This window comes from Dysidea avara, chromosome 13, assembly GCF_963678975.1.
Source record: "Dysidea avara chromosome 13, odDysAvar1.4, whole genome shotgun sequence".
Classification (NCBI taxonomy): Eukaryota; Metazoa; Porifera; class Demospongiae; order Dictyoceratida; family Dysideidae; genus Dysidea; species Dysidea avara.
Window position 1 is genome coordinate 17,932,625 of NC_089284.1, and position 17,337 is coordinate 17,949,961.

The following is a 17,337-nucleotide window of genomic DNA, read 5'->3' on the forward strand; positions in this document are numbered from 1 at the left end:
AAACTGTGAGTAGCTACTTAATTTACCTGTAACACAGTAAAAACATAGTCCGTAATATCTCAGAGTGTTAAATTTCCTGGAGAAATGCCCTTAGAATAGTATGCGCACCCACATCTATATTGTATGTTTGCTCCATCCCTTAACCTATTAAAGAATAGAAGAACCAACCCTAATGTCACCTCTTCACTGTTTGACCTGCTCCATCACTACCATCACCCTGTGATAGTGTACCAGTAGAAACAAGCACATGCAGCCAGCCTAAGTTTTTACATATTATGCTGAGAGAAGCTTTTAAAGTAAAAATTGCTATTGCAGCTTCAATTTCAGAATATTCAAAAATCTTGTTCATATGGGAAGAGTCAGATCATGCCCCCAGATCCTCCTATATTATATTTTAGCATACTATGAGCATACCTGCAGCAGGAAGTTTGGAAAGTGATCACCAAATTCTTGGAGCTGTTCATGTCAAGAGTTAATTGTTAGTGTTACTACAATGCAAGTCATGCAGAGATGTTGTGCTTTCATGAAACTTGAGTTGACAGCTTGACCTCACATAGAACTGTGCATATTTAATATTACATGTGTGAACATGCAGTGCATATGTACACGTACACGAAGCTGCATGTTTGTGTACTGTCGCTGAACCCATATGCAGCTATGCATTAGGAGATGATCAACTCTGCACACCAATTTACTATTTAAGGAACATAAAACATTTTGAGGTATTAACCAGTATTAAGGGGTAATCCAATCAATGGGGTAACTTTTTAGCTACTCTGGTTTTAAGTGAAGAATAATTTTACTAGAAAAGTTTTGATTTCATGCCGAAACTTACTTCTTTTAACAAAGTGTCCTGGCTTGCAATACTTGTATACTGGATCCTGTTAATAACCACCATGAAAATCAATGTAATTGAGCATTGGAACATTGAAGTTTCAAAGCAGGCAAGACTAGTAATGTTGCTGGCTTGTGACAGGAATTCATGAAGTTTCCCCAATGTGCATTTATTTTTATTCCCCCACACCAGCAGGTATTATGCACCAAATTTTCTAAACAGCTAAATCAAATAACTTACAATTTAGTAAATATGCAAAGATGTTTTGTATAGTCACAATGATGGTATGTTGTGAACACATATGAAAGCATTCATGTGTTACCCCGTAATTAGTACAACAAGCACAGCAGTATAAAAGTAACTATCACTGCACATCTTTTGATACTTCAGTCAATTTCAGTCCAACTGAAGTTTTGTTCAGATCCACTAACCATCTTATAGACACCACAAATCCATGTAATGCACTGTAACTTATCTTACTGTAGGATTTGTATTATATTTTTTCAAATCATTTGTACAAACTAGCTTTACATTTTGGAAGTTAAAAAGTGTATTGCATATTCCATACTTGAAAGTTGGAAGATCTTTTTTTTCTCAACAGCATCAACACTCTCTAGGCAGTCAATGTTGTATCTCTCACCTACACCATAACATACACTACACTAACACACAATAACTCATCCTACCATTAGTTGACTTTAGTAGATCAGTTGATATAGAGAAAGGTGGACCTGTATAATACGATGAGACACACATTAATACACTACACACACACTGCATACCATTCCTTTCTGATTGGTTATAAACATAAGCAAACATTAAGATCCTTCCCTGTGGCTTCAGTAAGGAGTGGCAGATATCAACATACCTGTATATAGTGACCTATATACTACAACCACACAACCATTAATACTAACCTCTCCCTATCAGCTGGTGAAATAGCTCCAAAAGAATTCTTATCCCATATGCAGTCAAATGGACCACAAATGTCACTGGTACATGTGGAATATACACTTGATTACGTATGCATGTAGCAAGAATAGCTACAGCTAATAATGAAACATTGCTATACAAATTATAATAACTTGTATCATAGAAAGAGCTCACTCTGCAGTAACACCTCGGATAACAAGGAGATGGTTGCCCCAATCATTTTATGTCATACAATTCACATTTTAGAACTCTAAACATAGTCATCCTTAGATTAACTTATTAATGATCTCAACATAATAGTTTGTGGAATACCAACCCTTTTCCTGAATAGGTACTTGCCACAGTTAACTACAAACCATCAGAAGTTTGACCAGTGGAAGAAGACACATTGGTACTGATTGTGAGGTAGCCTGAATGAGTATGGAAACTCTGAGAATTGGAAATGTCTATATAAACAAATACAAGAAAAAATTAGGAATTTTAAATTAGAGTAGGGACAGTGTATAGTACTGCAATAAAATGAGTGTAGCACAGTAGGGATATTCACTTATTATTGTTTTATTTGGACATTATACATACTACTCTGATCCAGCTTGTTTCAGTGCTTTTTATTGCAGTACTAGACACTGTCCCTACTCTAATTTAAAATTCCCAATTTTTTCTTATACTTGTTTGTGAACTTTTTTAGCAAGCTCATGACCACTAAATACCCTGGAAACCAGTCACAATATTATTTTAGAGTTAATCACAGCACTATATTATGCAAACAATCAACTAGCATAACACACATGCACCACTATATAAATTGCTAAACTGTAGTAAGTTGGATTCACGTAACTAAACATAGTGTTGGTCACAGCAAAGAAATGCGTTTAGAAACACAAGCAAATTTGTCAGTTGTACAATAGCTACAACTCGAATGCAACATCGCTACGTGAAAGCGATTAAGACTTGCCAATTAAGGGTTGTGGCAGTCGTTTCCATCACGAGTTGTCATCTCTTACCGTAAGGGATAAAGACTCGCAATTGAAATGGTGGCCACCCCCCTTAATTGGTGATTTGTTTAATCACTCACACTTGTGTGTATACAGCACGTGGTAGCTACGTTCTCTCATAGATTATACAAAAAATTCAGCCATTCGCCAAGTTTTTTTTCGCCTATTTTGCAATAGTGGGTTTTCGCCATACAGTATCAACTGCCAACTTCAAAAACCACCAAGCCATGTGTATTCGAATAATTTGATACAATATACACTGGTAGATGGAAGCCCTACTGTAGTCTATTAACACTCAGCGGTAGAACCTTGACTGATGGCCATTGTAAAGAAGGATAAAAGGTGACACAACATCTCACTGTATGTTTATCAATATACCAAAGGTTTTTCTTAAGGTTACGGGTTAGGCGCTTAATAATAGGTTATTATTTTTCGATGCGTGATAATGGATGGTGCAATATTAGCACGAAACTCGAACAGGTGTTAGTGAGAAGGTTGTTAACTTCAAAGCATTGTATAGCCAGGTGATGATAGCAGAGGAATCATACAAAGTGAGTGTTAATAATTTACTGTGGTCAAGCATAAAATAAGTCCCCAGCAATATGGTTGAACCAGCGTTTAGTGCTACTGCTTAATGTGGTTATTATTCATCAAAAATAGCAGCTGTCAGCTAATTAGTACTAATTTGTTATGGCAGTGTCAATGGGTGGTTATATTATCTAGGTCCTGTCGTGGAGACTTTGTGGGAAAACTGACTAGAGGCTGGTTAATTATTGTATCTTTCAAGGATAATGGCGATTAGTTCTGCTACGGAAATACCGCGAGTGCACTACAGTGCTGTTACAATCAGATAACAACTCAATTCGTTCGTGAGGACCTAGAAATCACTAAGTAATAGCTTATTAATGCTGAATATCATAGTCTGGCTTCCCATGAAACCTGGTTTTTGATGAATAGCAACTCAACAGTTTCGCTGTTTAGTGCCTGCATTTCTGTACAAGCGCATCTCTTGTTGAGTGTATCGCCGCTTTTGGTATTTCTTGTACGTTAATATACCATGTTATTTTAGTGTGTTCTTCCGTGCAAAACGGTTAAAACAGAACTATAAGCAAAGCGCCTACAAAATTATTTAATGGGTGACCCGTAACCTTAATTAAGCAAACTAGAAACGTTTCTGTGAAAGAATTAGGGCTATAGCTGTAGCCAGTTTTCTGCTACACTTGACTGAAGGCGTCAGGCAGGTAGGCAGTAGAAAATTCCGTTGAATAATTTTTTTTTAATTCTGTAGAAACTTGACAGAAATGTTTCGGGTCAATCTTAAGACACTTTTGGGCCTAATTTTACCCAACCAATACTGTCATGTTGTTGTGAGGAAAAATCGAGGCAGGTTTTTGGGTTATATTATATCATGGGCCATGCCCACACCTTCGCCGTCCCTACTATACAGTACTATCGTACTGTATGATAGATCCCATCACTATCATTGCTACAACTACATCATGCAGCTATACATCCTGTGATCTTGACATTTGCATGTGTGTCAGAGTGCTAACTTTTAAGTTTGGGTCTCAGATGACAGATATACACTACACCAAATAGCACACTTAGGGCTGTCAAAATTTATCACATCCTCAGTAAATATTAAACTGTTTAGCTAGTTCAGTTTTTATAACCTCCAGTGGTAAAACAATAATTATTCTGGACTAAGATCCCTCTTTCCCAGATTCCCTTTAAGCCAACCATGTTTCAAAAACAGTGGAAAGGAAACCAGAAATGGAAAACGGAAATGGTTAAATTGCCATAAAATTGTACCCTAGAGTAAAACCCTTGTTTAGTGGTCACCTCTTAAAGACCACCTTCTTACAAAGACCACTTCCATACAAAGACCATGCACATTGTAATTACATCCGGCTCAAAGATGGCTAAGGCATACTTAATGACCCATAATGATAAATAAGACCATTTCATGATTGCTTTTTACAAGACCACCTCTTCACATTGTAATAATAGCTTTAAAAAGGCTAGGCTCGTAAGGTCATCACCTCCTCACTTTTCTTTGATACAGTAAGTCAGAAACAAATATAACATTCAGCAATATAATGTCCTATCATGTGCAGGCTTGATCGGTCGTGGTAGGACAAGGTAGGACATTTCAATCAATTAGAGTCAGAATGTACTAGTTAAATTGTCATCAACACTAGTATCAGTTGCACACAGCATTGGTGGTTGTTGTGAACTAAAAACTGTTGCTAATTGAATGGGAGTAGGCCTGGTACATTGGTTATTAGGAGGTGACCACTAAGTGAGGGTATAACTCTAGGATAAACGATTTGCCCCCATTCCCATTTTCCATTTCAAGTTTCCATTTCCACTGTTTCCAATTGCCCTGATTAATGTTAAAACACTATATTACATCACAACATTGGCATGTACCAGTACAGTAACAAATACCTTGATACACAGAGCATGTCACCAGCAAACACCTTCAGTCTTCCCTCACAAGCCTAGTCAAACAACAGTGAACACATTTAGTTCATACACTACACACACACACACTACCTCATAAAGGGTAAGATTGCTGTTAACTAAAGTCACTTTAGGAGATAAGCCAGCATCAGAGAATATACCACTAGCAGCTCCAGTGGAGATCTCAACTCCAACCACACTGTGTCCCTGATCAACTAACCTGTCAATTATCATACAGCTGAACAATATACTTCTTGCTATTGTAAGATAGCTCCAGAGATACACACAACACTTTACTGTTGCATGGGAGGATCAAAGTAACAAAATGTACTTTATTATCTTAAAGTAGAAACAACAGTAATAGGGAAATTAATGAACAGTTAAGAAAACAACACTTTTATCGTTAAGTTAAACAATGGAAATATAGTTATGGAGAATATGCAGCTTGCTGGATCATGTGATTGAAAATTATAAACAATAAATTGCTAAAACTATACTAGATGATTGTTCTACACATTGTGTAGTCACTTGCTATGATGGCCATGCACAAACTGAAAGTTGAATACCTTGAAGATGACCAGAAATTACATTAAAGCATTATTTATTCAGTAACATAAACACACACACACATACACACAAACTTTACAACACTGAAACACAAAGCATTTGTTTCCATTACATTGGTCAAGATAGGGAATCTGCTAATCCAGTAGTGTGAGCTAATGCAAGCAATGAGCAGAAATGCAGGAGATTGGGCTGTGCCATGCATCATGAAAGACAGTATGGGCATTGAAGTTTCCATCTGTACCTTATCCATCAAGAACTAACCAAGATGTGTTAACTTAAGCAGGAAATGTGGATACTGAAACAACACAAGTATATATTTTGTACCACTGAACATATTCATGAAACTCTAGTTATCATACTCTGTCATCATCAAAGACATTTTCAAATCAGTTGCCATGATAAGTTATTTAACTTTTTCACTCTTAACTATACAGTGTAGACACCACATGACATTCCTTGCAGTTGAGCTGGTGAATGGACAAAGCTGAATATAACTGATTTTGTATAAGATTCCAGATAGAAGCATTCCTAAATACTATAGTTAAATTTCTCTAGCACATAACATATATCAGATACTCAGGTAGTATACCCATCAATCAAGTGAGACATGAGCATTTGTCTTGCTGGTTAACCTCAGGCCCTCATTACTACGCTGGAGTCAGGAAATAACAGTTGCACATCAATTTACGGTCTGAATACTCGATTGACTACTGCCTCAACATACATGCACATATTGAGTGATTCCCATAGTATCACTTTGCTTACCACTTCAGATCCAGTGATCTTCCACACAATGGTACTAGGATGTGTTGTCCACTGTTACCTCCTGTTAGTTGGTCTATGTATTTCTGTAAATGTCTGAGACAACAAAATATTATAGAATGTAACTATCAGTATGCACAGGAAATTACATGATGCTAACTTATACTATAGTTTGTGATAAGGAGTACATGTTCTAGCAAAGAACAGGATATTTTAAAATGGTAGTGCTGACCTGGACTATAAATCAATTCTAGACCAAATCACTGCATGCTATATATTGTGCCATATCAAATATGATAGCCACACTCCATCTTTCTTTGTTAAATGTGGGTGACACACATGAGAGAAAAGGTTTAGTTATGCATGTTAAGGCAAAGTTGCATGATTATTCACCACAACTCCAGTATTCACCCCATGATCATTCATAAAGAGGGTAAAGAAGTGCTGGTTGACTTCCAAGCATGCACTCAAATCATTTTGATGACATCACAGTACACCAAGGAAAAATAATGTGGTGATGAGTATAAAGATTAGGTAAATCCTATGTGAATATTAACTTGGTAAAGTTGTTGGTCAATAGTACACTGAAATATTAATATTGTAATCTTATACAATTGTATTGTACATCTATAGACTATATCCTATGCAAACCACTACCTCAAACTAGTCATATATTCAAGCCAAAAATTCTGACCAACAATCACTCAGTGTTGCATGTTATGTCATGTGATCTGCTGGTGCATCTTTGACAAGAAAAACATTTAGCTAGTAGCCAGTTATGTCTTACAGACCAGTTTCTTTTGTGTGCAGGATGAACCTTCACACAAACAAAGTGATCTGAACACTTATTAAGGACTTTATATGTTAATCATATCAAGAAGTTTGCGGACATTTGCTATACTTTTATATTCATGGCAAAAATGCCAGCTGGAACAGGCATGCACGTACAATACATTTTGATTGAAAAACCATTAAAAATTAAATTAATTATTGTGTACTGCCTACCTAGAGTATGTTTAGTAACTTTCCAAATTTGATACATGGAGAGCAACTCTCTGAAGAAGTCCAATTCACGGAAATTTTGGCATGTCAAAATGCAACCGGGTGTAGCAAATTTCCCCATACATTTTGTATTGGGTGTTTCAGGGGTCTGCAATAAAAGGCTTAATAACCCACGACACGTGATAGATACCTCGGATTCCGAACTAGATTTGGAAAGAGCAGTGAATGGCGATTAAGATGAGCTATAGCAGAAGGAAATCAGAGGAAATTTAAGCCCATCATTTAAGGTTGAAAATCACTTACTTTTTCTACGGCAAATTGAATGGCAGATATTTGGAAAGGAATACTATGAGCTACAGTGGAACCTCAATTATCCGAACTAATTGGGGGAAAGGGTGTTCATATACCTTAGGGTAACTAAATTTAGTGATATACTAAATTTAGCAATTTAGGTTTTTTCGCTAAACACTAAACCTGCAAAATTTATGGTTAATTCATTACATCAAGTCACAAATACATAAAATCGCTAAATTTTGTATGAGCTAATTTCACCAATATACAAAAATCGCTAAATTTAGTATATTGCTAAATTAAGTCATCTTAAGGTAACCGAACAGTACGTAAAATCAAACTTCCATACATTTATATAGAGCTTTGCTCAACTACTCTAATAAAGCATACACTTGTTCACAAAATACCCTAATTGAAAAGTCGATTTGGTGTTCGGATAATTGAGGTTCCACTGTATTTCAATGTCTTGACAGTCATTAACCTTCACTAAATTAGTGTTACAATGAAACAAAAGCACTGTGAATTAGTTCTGCAGGTTAGTTTGTGAAAATTACAGTGATCGATGATTAAGTAAAATAATGTCCGTGCCAAGTAGCAAACTTCTTCATATGATTCTAGGAGGGTGGGGCTATAGTCTCGCGTATATAGCCAGACCACGTTTTTTCCTTTTTGTGTGTGGGTACCCACAAGACAAGGGGGCTAGGGATGCGGTACCGCCGGTACGATATACGACTTGCGCAACTGAGCATTACAGTCGATTGCAGAATTGTTGAAATTTCTCTTCCCATGCCGTAAACATTCCGTGGGCTGGAACACTATTTGTAGTGATGCCGGATCATCCGGATTGAGGGAAAAGATTAGTGTGGTTCAATTGCTGTTGAATCCGTGGCTAGGGCAATAAAACTTACTCACAAGGAGCCTTACGGAAACACTCACGGTACAGCAAACTTTTTTCAAGAATTCTGCAATTGACTGTAAATAAGTGCCCCCAAGAGTATACCGTATAGCCTAAGTATTTCGAGGGGCAAATTTTTCTAGGTTGAGCAATCCTAAAAATTAAATTTTCGCGTATAACGTATTTGCAAACACTCCCAAAATGTTAATGTAAAATTTTCGTTGGTAACAGGCTAACCGCTATAGAGTACATTACCAGTTGGGCACTAGAGGGTGTACTACCACTAGACCAGGCCTAAGCCAAGGGATTTTTTCGTATACTGAATCAACCTCGCAATCAACAATACGATGTTGGGACCTAGTCTCGCTTGGCCAGAGATTATACGCGCGGCTGCGCGGAAGGGTCTGGCCACGCGACACTAGTTGGGACCGATTCTGATTCTTTATACAAGCACACGTACGTGTCCACGTGGTTGATATGCCATCTGGGTTCTCCTGCTGTCCATTTGTCTTGCCACTGCTGAAGGATCTCACTAGACGCGAGGGGTCCGCCACGATTCGGAATCACGTCGAAGACCTCAGGAATCACTGGAATCAATCAAGGAATCATGGAATTATGGGAATCTGAAGCGGAATCAACTTTGTAATTAGAAATATTTTGAAATAAATGTTATGAAAATTATATCGTAAATTACCGTTTAACACAGTATAACACACTCATAAGCTAAAGATGCTAACTCTCACTTGTTTTGCACCAGGTTTTACACTTTGTGTATACGCCTACGTGTATTACAGTGAGTGTTCCTGTGCGTTTCTAGTGAGGTTTAAGTCTTCGCGAGTGAGTGCGAGCCGTCGCAGAAGCAGCTAACTACAGCCACTATATACTAGCTAATTCATTCTCCGTCAGCTGGCTGTTGGATCGAGGTTTCCCGGATTCCAGAACATCCTGTAATCTAACAATTTTCAATAACAGCTCCTACAAGTTCTCAGTGGGGCCCGGATCCGGTGTTCCCAACGAGACTTATACTAACCCTTAGCTAACTAGCTTGTTAATGAGTTGCAATACATTCTTACTATAATTATTGCAGAACTCATATGGGTGAGTATATTACAATATAGATGTAAAATCATGAGGCTACAAATATAAGCTATAAAAATAAATTACAATGTAATATGTTTCAGAAGTTCCTTAAAAGTATCTATATTGTCACAATTTATATCACTAGGTAGAGTGTTCCACAATCAAATTGAAGCAGGAAAGAAACTGTATTTATAAGAATCAATAGCTGTGTCTGGCTGTATAAATTTAAGTTCACTACTTCTGGTATACCTTGATCTATGAGCTATATAATCAGGAAGTGATACATTCGCAATGCTATGAATAATTTTATGGAACATCTGAAGCCTTAAATGTTTGAAATGAGTTTCAATGGTGCTCGAGTTAAGACGTGATAACATGTTTGATACACTGCTGGTTTGATATTAATCATTCATTACAAAGCGAGCTGCACATCTTTGCACAGACTCAAGTTTGTTTTTGACCGTCTGCTGTAAGGAGCCCATGCTGCAGCTGCATATTCCATTGTGGGCTTGACGTAAGTAAGAAACAGGTCGATTCTTTGATTTTACAGGAGCAGTTTGCAAAATTTCTCCTCACAAAACTTAATACAGAGTTTTCCTTTTTGCACACATTGTCCACATGTTGGTTAAAAGATAATTTTGAATCAATTGAGACTCCCAGGTACTTGGCACACTGAACCACAGTAAGTTGTTCTCCATGAAGGTGGTAACTGGAGTATATAGGGTTTCGTTTAAGAGTTATAGATACAACCACACATTTGTCAACACATAGTTCCAATATCTGTAAATCACCTTGCAAATCTTTAACATCTGTTAAACTATCAATTCTCCTATATAGAATGCAGTCATCAGCGTATAAGCGACAAATAGAACTTAATTCGTTAGTGATATCGATTTGATTGATTGATTGATTTTTAAATTAGCCTCAAGTCAGTCGGCAATGCCGTTCTTCCCTGACTGAGGAGGAAACACAAAAATAGCATACATATACACATATAAACTACAACAGCACACACACAGACTGAACAAAAAATTACAACACACACATAGCACATACAAAACAATTAAGCAAATAATTTACAAACATAAAAATCATCAACAAATTTTACACAAATAAGAAAATAAATCGTCCTGAAAAGTTGGAGATGTTAACATGTCGTTAGGAACTGCATTCCACCAGTGGGCAGCTTGAGATCTAAAATGCTTTTGAGTAAAAGAAACTCTACATCTTGGTGGCTGTGCAAATAGCTGTGTAGTATGAGTAGCATATTGATATCATTTATGTATGTAAAAAATAGCAGAGGCCCTAGTACAGAACCTTGTGGGACACCACTCAAAACATCACAGGGGGTGGAAGTGCAACCACCACACACAACACTCTGTGTACGTCCAGTCAGGAAAGATGTGATCCAGTTTAAGGTCTTTCATCAGGGTTAGCTAGTGTTGTGACGGTGTCCACTGACACTTTTGTCAGACGCAGAAATATAGAGCTGCCTGCCCAGTAATGATAAAATAAATAAATAAAAATAGGCTATTGCCAGCGAATTTGCAGCGGCTCGAGTCCATGCCAGGTGGAACTTAAAATGACTTCGGTACTCACCAGTAGGTTCAGCAGAGGTAGCTAAAGTGATACACTGTGATAGTCACCATTCTGGCTCGCCTATAGTACAGAATCCATTCTATGGAATCGTGGAATCAACTTGGAATTACAGAATCAGCCTTGGAATCAGCCGGAATTATTAGAATCATATGGAATTATAGGAATCCCTTTTGGAATTAGACGGAATAAAGGAATCGCGAGGAATCGCTGGCAGAATCAGAGGAATCAGAGGATTCAACGTTCGGAATCTAGGAATCAACTGGAAGTACGCGGTGATTCCGAATCACGTCGATCATAATCCTGAGTGGCGGACCCCTCGACTAGACGTCATTGTAGCTGTAGGATATGCCTGATAAAACGCGCAGGAGCTGCAGGTCAAATTATTTTTTAGTCTCGTGCCTAGACCCCACCCACTGCGGGCACCAGACCTAATATTTTTTTATCCAACGCACGTGACCTATACTGCAATGCATGAGTATTAACATGAGTGTATACTGCTATGCCTCCATATGCTACGTGTGTTGTGTTTGCTAGTTATGTAGTATAGTAACTGGATGGGTTGCGGCTGGATCCAGTGGTTATTTTAGTGACGTCACTACTGTCATCAGGTATTGCTGCTGCAGAATCCATCAGTTGGTAATGGTGGGTGCTGATATCCTCATCATCAAGCAGTCGTGATGGCAAACTGGTAGTGTCATCAACATCAGAGGTACTGCTTCTTGTGAACCAATTACACCTTTTAAGTAAAATATAAACAACAACTCCAGCAAGGCAGGCCACTGGCAAAAATATCAGGATTAGCTGGATCCAGAAAACTTCAAGGGATTTGGACAGGTTTGTAGAGTACCAGTAATATCGGTATGCACTCAGTGAATTAATGGCAATCATATTAGCAAATATGAGGCCATCAATTATGTTAAGCCATCGTTTCTTGTATGGCTGACACAGACAGTGTAACAGGAGTATGACAGTGTAAAATATTGACTGACCAAGATATTGACTTTCAATTGACTGAGCTTGTGAACTAATGCATAGTGTTATTATCCGATATATGAAATACAAGGCAGCAAAGAAGCGATATTCATTTTTATAGCAACTCTGAAATGCATCAAAGAAAGGCACATACTTATCCAATGGAGCAATAAAAATCTTCTCCACATATTTATTGTGCACATTCAGTTTGTTCATTAACATTGGCAGGTATGGATAAGCCAATAGCAGTAGGGGTGGAATCAGTACAAATGTGACCAAGCATATAAAGGCTACTGCAGCATATTTACCATGAGCCCCATCCATGTACCCAAGTGTCCCATCCAACCAGACCACAGAAATCTGAACTTTAGAACCTGGTCCATACAGGACACTGGGTGTAATTATTTCAGTTGTGATTGCCATCAGCTTGACATAGCACAACACCAGTAATGTAGTGAGGGCACTTATTGATTCTCCTTGTCTGTAGTTAGCACTCTTCTTTAAGTGGATGTAACGCTCATAGCATTTCTTAACTGCAGCTCTGCACCTACAACATGACCGGTCATTAGATGTGAAGAGTTTTTCTTTTACTCTTGGAGCTATTATGAACAATATGACCAATACAATTAGTGTATGAAGTGCGGATATGTACTCTAGCGTTATAATGGGCAATGCACTTTTGGAATCAAATATACAGAATGGAGGTATCAACATTTCAAGAAAGTTCAAGTTCCATATTCCATACAAGAAGTTACATACTGTGACAAGTTGTTTTCCGCCATTTGGTGAGTTAGCAATTTTACCACTGCTGTACACATCCATTGCATCTAGTACTTGACTGAACAAAATGAAGGAGTTTAGTGGACCATTGACAAGACTGATGTTGAAGAACATTATGATGCATAGGAAGAATGTAAGTGGAAGGTACTTGGAGAGGATTAGGATCAGCACACCATTAACTTGTTGAGGAGAAGACTTTATACAACGAAAGATCAGAAAGTCAGCAGAGATGCAGTATCCATCTATACACTCTCCACATAATCTTCCCATCCGATTTTGTGGCTTGCATATGAACATATCTAGTTCTGTTGCATTTGGGGTAGAGGGTAGAGGTACCAATGGAGTACTCTTGTTAGTAATACAATACCCTGGTGGACAATCAGAAGTTACTAGTACTGTTGAATTACGAACAACTTCATATCCTGCCCAGTAGCCAGTCTTCATATAAGCCACCAACTCATTGTCATCACACTTAACTATTCCACGATACTCTTGGTTACTCTTGTACACAGAACACTTGCACAAACCCTCTGAAAAATAAAATCCAGGTGGACATTCTTCAACAATGGCTTTAAAAGTCAGTGATATTGGACGATTATTTATTGTCTGCAAATCAATGTTCATTTCACAGTTTTGTTTACCCTCCAGCTGCACTATACCACTTGAAGAATATGTGGAAGAGTTAGAAACCCTACAAGAAGACTCATCTCTAGCTTTTATCAAGTACACTGTGTCAACTATTGATCCTCTGTCATCTTTAGCTGCAATTCTTAACTTATACTGTTTACCAGGTGGAACACTCACTATATGATCACTCCAGCTATCAATTATCTCTGCAGCAGCAGTACGGATCTCTGTGGTTAAGTTTGTAATATTGGTGTATGTGAATGTTCCATTCCAGTAGAACACTTCATTAATTTCCTTTTCTGTTGCAATAATACCGCCAGGCTGGTCACTCCACACACAGGGTAACAAGGTTGTGCAGTAAATAGAATTTCCATGAGGTGCACTATTTGCTGCGAATGTCAGTTTAGCTGTCCAGTTACTGGGATGGATGTTGAGATTCTTATAAAAGATAAAACAGTTTTGGCTGTTAATAAAGTCACGTTCACTGGTAACTAAGGAATATATTGCACCACCTTTAGCTATAGCTCGGTTGTTGGAGAAGTTAAGTGAGACGTAATCATGTAATTCCATATAGGAGACTCCCAGGAGAGCAATAGCCCCACCCTGACGACCACTATTATTGAAGAAAGTAACAGAAGAATTTTCACAGAATATAAATCTGGTTGCTGTGCCGGCTATTGCACTTCCATAGTTAGACAAAAACTTAATATTACCTTGGAACTGAATTGGTACTGATCTTGTGTAGAAGGCACCAAGGCCAAGTAGCTCTTTTGAATTTAAAGTAAATTGATTTGAGTTCTGAGTGAAGCTACAGTCTATAATCTGTACTGTGGGTAGCATACCAGTAGGGAAATCATTAGCGTAAATGTCCATTGCACTACCAGTACGAGCTGAATTGTTGTCCCAATGACAGTCCTCAAAAGTGATGTTGACAGATGAGTGACTGGTTTCTCTTTCTCTTATCATACTGATGGAAACTCCACCTCCATAGTATGCATAATTTTTATAGAACTTGCAGTTGATGAGTTGTAATGTGGTATTGAATTGAATCTTACTTTTTGGCCATAATAGAAATCTTATTCCCCCTCCTCCAGTGCCTGTTGACATCCTAGTTGCAGTGTACAAACATTCATTACTTGTGAAATTTGTGTCTTTCACTTTAACTATAAACTGAGTATTTGGTGATCTATTCAGTACTATAAAGTGAAGGGCTCCACCCCATACAGCACTGTTATTATTGAAACTGCAATTTTGTATTGAGAAGATGCTATTGCTTGTTGAATTCCATACATCTATGGACAGTCCCCCACCACTGCCAAACTTGTGAACGCTACGGCTGGCATGCTGTCTGAATGAAGAAAGCATTGCAAGAACGCTCTTGACACTGGTAGCATTGTTCCCAGTAAATTCACAACCAGTAAATTTGTAGGAAATGCTCCTTGCTACCTTACAGAAAAACTCTATATAAATACCACCTCCTCCAGGATACAAGTCAACTTCATGTTTCAATACTTTGTTGTGTGAGAATATTGAATTATGAACCAAGACATTACCAGTAACATTAAACATGGCCACACCAGTACCAGAGCTGTTAGTCACAACCAACCCATCCATCACCACATCACTGCAGTTCCACAAGTACAGTGCAACTCTAAAGAGAGCCATCTTCTTGTCAATGTTCTGGGAGGTGTGATTAATTGAAGTACTCTCCATCAGTTTCCCTCCTCCAAATAGTGAGAAGTTAGCTAGCAGCAAATTAGTGGTGTTGATAAAACTTAGTCCTGTACTAATTGAGGTTAGTTCTCTCCCAGCTCCTGTTATACCAATATCGTGAAGATCATGAAAAGTTGAGTGGTTTGTTGTTGAACTGTAGTTTCCTTGATGTAGGACAATGGTAGTATCTGATCTTAGTCCATTAGTTAAAGCATAGTCTAATGTTTTACAGGAGCCTCCATCTTTACTATAACAAGATATTTCATCAACACCATTTGTGCCATCCACTACAATAATCCTGTTACCACTCACTACCAGGGTATACATAGTGACCACATAGAACACAACCCAGGTGTCTCTCATCCTATTCACCAACAGAACAAACAACATCACATTTTAAATTGTAACAGTAGAGCCACCTTACCTTATCGGCCAAAACCTGATGTGTACGTAGTTGACTGGCTGAACTAATAAACACAGCCAGTTATATGCATTGTTGACAAGCACTGTTGACAAGTGCTGCATGTTATCACTTTAAGTTTCAATACATATTGTATACACACTTCATATGGCAAGAGTTACCGCTCCATTGTTAACTGTGATAATATTATTATTCATGAAATGCAATGACTAGTAAACATTTCATTGAAATTTATCAAAGCCACAAACACCTCCATTGTGGTGACATGCACATTTATTCACTACCAGCAACACAGTCTAGCCCCCTAATTATAGTTCATAAATATTATGGTCCATTGATTGTACAAGAATTCTAAATGGTAGTATTTTGCTAATTGTAAGCAGGGGCGGATCTAGGATTTCAGAAGGGGGGGTGCTAACGTAATGGTTGGTTAGCTAAGAAAAGCGACAACTGGTTAATACAACTAGCTATATGCATGCTCTATCTAGGGGGGTCTGGGGGCATGCCTCCACAGAAAATTTTTGCAAATTTAGCCTTTCAGTATTAAAATTTGGCAATATTTTTGACTGAAAAATTATGCCACTTTGTTTAAGTGATTCACAATGCTTGTAAAGCATTGTGAGTCACCTAAGTGTAATAATGATGAAATGACACCATTATTCCAGAACAGTTGTAATACTTGCTGTCATATAAGGGCACAGCCAGTAACTAAAAATATATTCTTTACAAAAAGAACAGGAAGGAGAAGGATGCAGCTATACATGATCAATACTTGCGATTAATTGTTTGAAATACCTTAATTTAGAGATACGTTAAATTTAGCAATTTTAGAGTTTGGTTTTTTGCTAATTGATTACATCAATTCACGAATTTATATGGTAAATTCATCGATATACAAGATTGCTAAACTTAGTGTATTGCTTGGCTTAAGGTATAGCTAGTGTGCTTTACAGTCCCATGGCTCAAACTATAATGTCCAAATAGTAACAATGAAGAGAGGGCTTGAGAGGGCAAGTATACACTCACCATGCAGTGTGTAGAGTACGCATACGTAGAATTTTCCAGCTAGGGTGATGCTTCTTCTGGAAAATTTTGGAATATAGCTATCACAAGATTGAATCTGGAAGCTATTTTTAACCAAATACTCTATTGCACTGAAAGATTGTGGGGATACAAGATGGATGAGTTCAGTTGTAAGCAATTTTAGAGAAACAGAATTACACCTTTAAATGCTATTGGATTATAAGACAACACATAATAAAGACAATACACAGGATTGGATCTTAAGGTCACTGTAGAGATTTAAAATGCACACAAAAATAACTTCAATTTTGTAGTATATATAGCCACAGACTGTTCTGTTACTATTTCAATCTGACTTTTCAACTATATGGCCCCA

General features: G+C 37.7%; 2 protein-coding genes across 2 annotated transcripts; both read right to left on the reverse strand.

Moving 5' to 3' along the window:
• Window positions 1-1,306: 1,306 nt before the first annotated feature.
• LOC136243797 (probable thiopurine S-methyltransferase) lies at window positions 1,307-11,827 on the reverse strand. The gene is made up of 9 exons (XM_066035409.1): window positions 11,745-11,827; window positions 9,207-9,277; window positions 6,562-6,654; window positions 5,323-5,449; window positions 5,215-5,267; window positions 1,753-1,827; window positions 1,618-1,703; window positions 1,522-1,566; window positions 1,307-1,475 (listed from the first exon to the last, which is right to left on the reverse strand). Exons 1-9 carry the CDS (start codon window positions 11,754-11,756, stop codon window positions 1,363-1,365), a joined length of 675 nt encoding a protein of 224 aa, XP_065891481.1. The 5' UTR covers window positions 11,757-11,827; the 3' UTR covers window positions 1,307-1,362.
• Window positions 11,824-16,043, reverse strand: LOC136243793 (uncharacterized). The gene is made up of 2 exons (XM_066035401.1): window positions 15,942-16,043; window positions 11,824-15,881 (listed from the first exon to the last, which is right to left on the reverse strand). Exons 1-2 carry the CDS (start codon window positions 16,040-16,042, stop codon window positions 11,960-11,962), a joined length of 4,023 nt encoding a protein of 1,340 aa, XP_065891473.1. The 5' UTR covers window position 16,043; the 3' UTR covers window positions 11,824-11,959.
• Between the last annotated feature and the right edge of the window lie 1,294 nt (window positions 16,044-17,337).